Source organism: Tupaia chinensis, unplaced genomic scaffold (assembly GCF_000334495.1).
Source record: "Tupaia chinensis unplaced genomic scaffold, TupChi_1.0 Scaffold000074_1, whole genome shotgun sequence".
Lineage (NCBI taxonomy): Eukaryota > Metazoa > Chordata > Mammalia > Scandentia > Tupaiidae > Tupaia > Tupaia belangeri.
The window spans coordinates 87141-94922 of NW_006159534.1; the positions used below are offsets into that span (position 1 = coordinate 87141).

Sequence of the window (7782 nt, forward strand, 5' to 3'; positions counted from 1 at the left end):
AAATCACCCCCCAGGGGGGATGGTCACGCCGCAATCCCTTCTCCTCCATTCTCCTCTCGGGATCTTGGGCACGCACGCACACGCGCCCGGCGTGAGTTTTAAGCCACCTGGTCCGGGACACGAACCGTGGTCGACTACGTGGGAGTCCAGCGACATAGCCATTACACTAACTGCTGGTTCCCTGCAGTTTTTATCTTAAAGTCTATTTTGTCCGAAATCAGTATAGCAACTCCCGCTCTTTTCTGGTTTCCATTTGCATGGGTTGCCTTTTTCTAGCCCTTCACTTTTAGTCTATGTATGTCTTTATCCATGAGATGGGTTTCCTGTAGGTAGCAGATGGAGGGTTTCTGATTTTTAATCCAGTCAGCCAGGCTGTATCTCTTGATTGAAGAATTTATTTAATTAACATTCAATGTTATTATCAATATTTCCAGAACTTGTCCCTAACATTAAGTTGGCCTTATTGGTGATTTTTTGTTCTCTTATTGTTATCTGTCTCTCTTTAGTTTTCTTGGTATAGTACTCCTTTCAGAATTTCTTGAAGAGCTAGGCTGGAGTTGGTAAATTCTATCAGGTTTTGTTTATCTGAGAACATTTTTATTTTCTTTTCCCATACGAAGGATAATCTTGCTGGGTAAAATATTCTTCGGTGAAATGGTTTTTCACTTAATACTTTGAATTAATTTCCCCATTCTTTCCTTGCTTGCATTGTATCCAGTGAGAGATCTGGTGTTAGCCTGGTAGGATAGCCTTTGTAGGTGATTTGATGTTTCTCTCTTGCCAATCTTAGTATCGTGTCATTTGTTTTGGTCAATCTACCTATACTGTGCCATGGAGAGGATCTTCTTGGATTGATTCTACCTGGGGTTCTTTGTATTTCTTGGGTCTGGATGTTTGAATGCCTCTCTAGACTTGGAAAGTTTTCTTCTAGGATTTCATGGAATAGATTATCCATGTTCTTATTAGTTTCTTCACCTTCTGAGATACCAGTTATTTAGATATTTGGGCATTTCGTGTTATCTAGTATTTCTCATATGTTATCATTTTTCTTGGCTGTTTTCTCAGTATTTTTGATAATTTTTTTCTAGGTTAGAAGTTCTGTCTTCTACTTCCAAAATTTGATCTTTGGCATGATCTAACCTGCTTTTAATACTTTCAAGGGAGGTTTTAATTTCCTGTATTATATCCTTCATAACTAACAATTCCATTTGATTCTTTTTAATGTTGTCCAATTCTTACTTCACGTCGTGGAAGGACTTCCTCATCTCCTGAAGCTCAATTTCTCTTTTCTCTTGCATCTCATAGAATTTTGTTAACATAAATACTCTAAATTCTTTTTCTGATATTTCGATAATATCCTCTAATATTTCTCTAGTTGGAGACAAGTTACAGTGTTCCCTTGCTGGAAATGTATTACTTAATTCTCTCATCCTTGAGGCTCTTTGATTTTTAGTCATTTGGTAATGTATCTACTCTTGTCTAACTTGTTAGAGAAAGATTCTGTGACTATGAGCTTTTTGTGTTTCACTTACTGTGAAATAATTTGGTGTTAATATCTCCCTTCTACTGTGTTCTCCAGTGTGGGAAAAACGAGGGATTTTGCCGTCGGATTTATGAAGAAGAATTTCACTATTTTTTCAACTACTACAATGAGGTGCAAACAATTCTCTAAAAGGAACACTCACAACATTCAGATGTTTAGCTATTATGCACCTAGTCATCTCTAGGTGGTAAAACAGGAGAGTAAGGTAAAAGAAAAAGAATAGGAAATAGAAGGAGAAAGAAAAGATAGAAAAGCAAAGTACTATAAGAAAAAGAGGAAAAATTAGAAATCACATCACAGAACATGAAATTGGGTTAAAAATGGAAAACCGTGTGGGGCACTTGCCCAACACAGGCAAAGGTGGAGAACCCTGGAGGCTTTCTGTCCTAGGTGAGGGAAGAAGAGATAAATTAACAAGAGAAAGGCAAAAAAAAAGAGGGCAGAAAGCTGATTTTAAAAAAAGAGAGAGAGAGAGAAAATTTAGAAGGGACAGAGAAGAACAAGAGGGAGACATTTGCATACCTGACCAGCACTGGGGTCTGTGAGGAAGCCTTGACTGGGGAGGGGGGGACTTCACAGCTCTGAAGTAGAACCCAGAGGCCCAACAGAAGCAGAGATGGAGAACCATGGAGGCTTTCTGTCCTGACTAGCACTGGGGTCTCTGGATCCAAAATTTGACCTTTGCTTTCCCTGTGCACCACTTTCTTTTCTGTGTACCACTTCATTTGCTGTTCTCTACGCATTTTTATCTCAAATTCTGATTTTCGGTCTTTTCTCAGAGCTATTTTTTAAAATAATTATTTATTTAATTTTATGTATTTATTTATTTTTTAATTTGCTATGAGGTATGTGTGCTCACCAGAGAGAGAGAGAGAGAGAGAGAGAGAAAGGAAGAAAGCAAACTGCCAGGTCTGGGACTCAAACTGCGGTCAGCCATGTGGGAGTCCAGCGCCTCAACCATCATGCCACCTGCTGGCCTGCTTTCATAGTTTTGTTTTGTTTTTAAGGGAGATTTTTGCTAAAGGGCGCATGTGCTCACCAGAGAGACAGAGAAAAAGTGAGAAATCACCCGCCAGGGGGATGGCCATGCCACAGTCCCCTCCTTCATTCTTCTCCTGGGATTTTGAGTGCTTACGCATACACGCCCTGTGTGAGTTTCAAGCCATCAGGTCCAAGATTCAAACCACAGTTTTGGCCATGTGGGAGTCCAGTGTCTCAATCACCATTCAGCCCTCTGACCTCATAAAAAACGTGCATACTGAGAAAGACAGAGAGAAAGATGGACTTTGATGTCACAATTCTACAGCCTCCAGTAGTTTTTGCCATAGGGCAGGCACTACCACGTCCCTCTCATAGCTATTTTTAAAAGCTTTTATTTACCTTAATACTAATAATTTTTTTGAGAGTTTTTTTTGCTATAGGGTGTGTGCGCTCGCCAGACGGAGAGAGAGACAGAGAGATAGAAAGCGAGAAATCACCCCCCAGGGGGCATGGCCACGCCACAATCCCTTCTCCTCCATTCTTCTCTCGGGATCTTGGGCACGCACGCACACGTGAGTTTTAAGCCACCAGGTCCGGGACACGAACCACAGTTGACTACATGGGAGTCCAGCAACATAACGCTAACTGCTGGTCCCAATATTAATAATTTTGATAGATAATTCTTTTCATGGGCCCAGCTCCATGGCCTAGTGGTTAAAGAAGTCATGTCCCACATCACCAACATCGGTCTGAATCCCAACCCCAGGAGCCTGAGAAACACACCAGGTACATGTATGTGCATATCCAGAATCCCAACGGGATGGAGAAATAGAGGAGAAAAGATTGCGTGTGACCATACCTCATTAAGGGGTGCTTCTCTCCCACCCCCCGATCCACCACCTCTGGCAAGCACATGTACCTTCTGGCATTTAAAAAAAAAGAGGAAATGCTTTTCATGGGCCATTGTGTAGCCTATTGGTTGGGGAAGCCAGATCCCATGTGGCCAGCCATAAGTTGAGTCTCAGTACCAGCATCTTCCAGTGCATGCTGGGCACATGTGTGTGTCTATGCCTAAGGTTCCAACCAGATAGAGAGATGGAGGAGGAAGGATTGTGGTATGATCATGCCCCATTGGGAGTTGTTTTCTCTCTCTCTTTCTCTGTTTTCCTCTCACTGGTAAACACATGTACCATCTGGTAAATTTTTTTTAACAAATAAAGAAAATGCTTTTCATGTTACTGTTGGCTGCTTAACTTGCAGGAGTTACTGTTCACTGTCATGAACTCTCTTATAACTAGCTTGAAACTCAAGTAATGTAAGCAGAATTGGAAGAATCTTGAAAGGTGTTCTCTTCTTTCATATAGACCTGTTTTTTAAAAATATTAATAATAATACATACCACCTTGTCTGATAAATATTCACTGAGCACCTGCAGTGCTTTGGGAGCTATTCAAGGGGCTGGGAATTTGAACATGAATAAAACCTGGTCCCTAACCTCTTAAGAGTATTCATCTTAGAAAGGAGAACAGATAAATGAACAAATAAGTACAAAATAGCGTGAAATATAGAACAGTAGAAGATATACAAATTATATGCTGGAGGATAAACAGATAAGGTAGGGGTTTGTTCTTTACAGTAACATTGGAAATACCTATTAGATGATAGACTATATGAACAGGGCTTCTAAGGTGGAAAACACATACAGATTTTGTAAAGAGGTCTCCTGCTATAATCGTGTGCTGTGAGGAATGACCATCCCTTTACACAGGTGAGCCTGGAGAGCCATACTTGGATCTGTGTTTGGCACCTAAAACCTTAGGTGATCTATTCAATCAGGTGTTGGTCGTTTGTTCTATTACATTAACAACATTAGTGACCCCAGTAGAGGGGGCCTTACAACAAATAATGAGTTCATGCTAATTAAACATATTTGTGGTTTCAGGTAAAGACACTGCATTGCTTAAAGTACTGTAATTTCTGGTTTTGTGAATACTGTGATGATGTTAGTGATTGCTGTTATCCCACTTCCAGAACAAGGAAAAAGAACATAATGTGTGGGAAGTGATAACCGTTGGGCTCCATAGCAGTGACCCCTCGTGAGCAGTCTTCTGTGCCCCTCATGTCAGATCTGGAAATAAGAATTTTCCTTTATACATTTTAGGACAGAAACCCTAAATCCTCTTATTCTATTTAGGAAGACACTATAGGTACACTAACTTTTGTCTTCTCTCTTTAAATAGGGGAGTTCATCAAAGCTTTATATGAGTCAGATGAGAACTGTGAAGTGGACCCCAGCAAATGTTCATCGAGTGAACTGATAGACCATCAGAGCAACCTGAAAATGTGCTGTGAGCTGGCTTTCTGCAAGATCATCAACTCTTACTGGTGAGCTAGTATCCAGACTTCACCTTTTTGTTTATGGGACTTATATTTTTACACGTGTGCTGAGCATATGTATCTGGGTGCCCAAAATCCTGCAGGATGGGGAAATGAAGGAAAAAGGATCGTGGCATGACCATGCTCCATTGTGGTTGTAGGGGGGAGGTGCTTTTACACTCTCTCTCTCCTGCACACACTCTCCGGAGATTTAAGAAAGAGAAAGAGAACTAAAACAAACAAAAAGTCATCACAGTGTTAGTTATTATTTCTCAACCAAGGGAAGGACTTTTTTTTTTTTTTACCTTTTTTCAAAGAAAAAATGGAAAATTTACCAAAATAAAACCTTGTCTAAAACCTAAGTCTCCATTGTAAGCACAAATAATTCTGAACTGGCTATCTATATAAGTATAATGTGTCCCAGAATATTAGTGCTATATCCTCTAATGCCACAAGTATTTTTCTAGCTTTCTGAAATATTTACTGGTGTTAAGCAGATGTGTTCATTAATTTTGATCATTGCTCTAACCCAAGCAATTGGTGAGATTCAGGAACATTTCTGATGACAGTCTTTAGAGAGATTATAGTGAGCTATATTAAACTTGATGGTTTAGTCAGAAGCTTCATGCCATTTTCCCACTTTGCAAAACTAAATTTATACTAATCCAAAGTTTCATAGCCTCCATCTGTCCTCCTGTGAAATTTGCACCACCTATCAGCGATGAATCAGAAGAGTCTCATCCTTCGATCTCTGCTAGGTCCTCCTCCTTGCTCCAGAGCAGAGGTGTATTGAGTCAGAGTAGATCACTGTGTTTTCCTCAGTCACGGTATGCTTTTATTTAGAGGTTTTGGTATTTTTTTTCTTACCCCAGTGTTTTCCCTCGTGAGCTGAAAGAAGTGTTTGCATCATGGAAGCAGCAGTGCCTGAACCGCGGCAAGCAAGACATTAGCGAGCGACTCATTAGTGCCTCATTGTTTCTCCGTTTTCTGTGCCCCGCCATTATGTCACCCAGTCTTTTCAACCTTATGCAGGAATATCCTGATGACCGCACGTCCCGGACTCTAACTCTCATTGCCAAGGTCATTCAGAACCTGGCCAACTTTGCCAAGTAGGTGATGCTGTCTAACCACTTTTACAACACTTGAAAAAGTACATGTGGGACCAGCAGGTGGCATAATGGCTACATTGCTGGATTCACACATAGTCTACCATGGTTTGAGTCCTGAACCCGGCAGCTTAAAACTCATGCCAGGCACGTGTACATGTGTGCCCAAAATCCCAAGAGGAAAAGGGATTGCGGTGTGGTGTGACCATCCCCCCTGGGGAGTGATTTCTCACTTTCTGTCTCTCTGTCTCTCTCTGTGTCTCTGGTAAGTGCACACACCCTATACTCTCTCTTTTAAAAAAATAAATAAATTAGGATGAGTAGGAAGTCTCCATTCATGTTACTTTAGTCATTTAAAAACAAGAAAAGGGTAAGATACAAAATGTTGCATATGCTATGGTTTTAGCAATATGAAAAGACAAAATGTTAGCGCAGTTATGTGTAATTTAATGTTGGAAATGTTCCAAGAAATATGTCACTCAGCGATTTCATCATTATACATGCATCATAGAGCATATTTACACAAACCTAAATTGTTTGGCCTGGTACACACATAGGCCATTTGGTATAACCTGTGCACTTCTTATGGGACCACCATTGTGAATGTGATGCATTGTTGACTGAAATGTCATTTTACAGTGCATGTCTGTAAAAAAGAATTGGGAAGAACCATCAGACAAACCCTATGGTTACATTGTCTAAGACAACTACCCTGACCATTTCAAAAGACGTTATGGGGAACCAGCAGTTAGCGTAATGGCTATGTCGCTGGACTCCCACGTAGTTGACCGTGGTTCACGTCCTGGACCCGGTGGCTTAAAACTCACGCTGGGCGCGTGTGCGTGCATGCCCAAGATCCCAAGAGGAGAATGAAGGAGAAGGGATTGCGGCATGACCATCCTCCCGGGGGTGATTTCTCGCTTTCTGTCTCTATGTCTCTCTGTCTGTCTGGTGAGCGCACATGCCTTATAGCAAAAACCTCTACAAAAAAAAAAGACGTTATGAAAACTACAAAATATGGAGAGAGATTAAAAGAGACCAAATGAGTACTTGAGGCCAGCAGTTGGTGTAATGGCTATGTCATTGGACTCTCATGTAGTTGACCGTGGTTCGAGTACTAGACCCAGTGGCTTAAACTCACGCTGGGCACGTGTGCATACATGCCCAAGATCCCAAGAGGAGAATGAAGGAGAAGGGATTGCGGCATGACCATCCTCCCGGGGGTGATTTCTCGCTTTCTGTCTCTCTGTCTCTCTCTGTCTTTCTGGTGAGCACACATGCCCTATAGCAAAAACCCTCTCAAAAAAAGAAAAGCAAAAAAAACATATTTGGATCTAAAATGGGGGAGAGCAGTCTATAAAAGTTATTTAGAGGGCAAGTGGTGAAATATAAATATGGTCCATATATAGGGTGATTCAGGAATGATATTTTTTAAAGCTTTAGTGTGATAATGGCATTGGTGTAAGAGATATTCCTCATTCTGAAGAAATAAGTGCTAAAGTTTTTAAAGGTGATATGTGCAGTTTAGTTTAACATGGTTCAAAAAAATATGTGTATATATAGGGAACCAGCAGTTAGCGTAATGGCTATGTTGCTGGACTCCCACGTAGTCGACCGCGGTTCGTGTCCCGGACCCGGTGGCTTAAAACTCACGCCGGGCACATGTGCGTGCGTGCCCAAGATTCCGAGAGGAGAATGGAGGAGAAGGGATTGCGGCGTGACCATCCCCCCTGGGGGGTGATTTCTCGCTTTCTGTCTCTCTGTCTCTCTCTGTCT

General features: G+C 41.3%; 1 protein-coding gene across 1 annotated transcript in view; it reads left to right on the forward strand.

Moving 5' to 3' along the window:
* RASAL2 (RAS protein activator like 2) overlaps positions 1–7782 on the forward strand; it is a gene marked incomplete at its 5' end in the record, with an annotated part of 117190 nt that overhangs the window by 73297 nt on the left and 36111 nt on the right. The window contains 2 exon segments of the mRNA XM_014583895.2: positions 4765–4909; positions 5773–6009. Coding sequence (XP_014439381.1) covers positions 4765–4909; positions 5773–6009 — 382 coding nt within the window.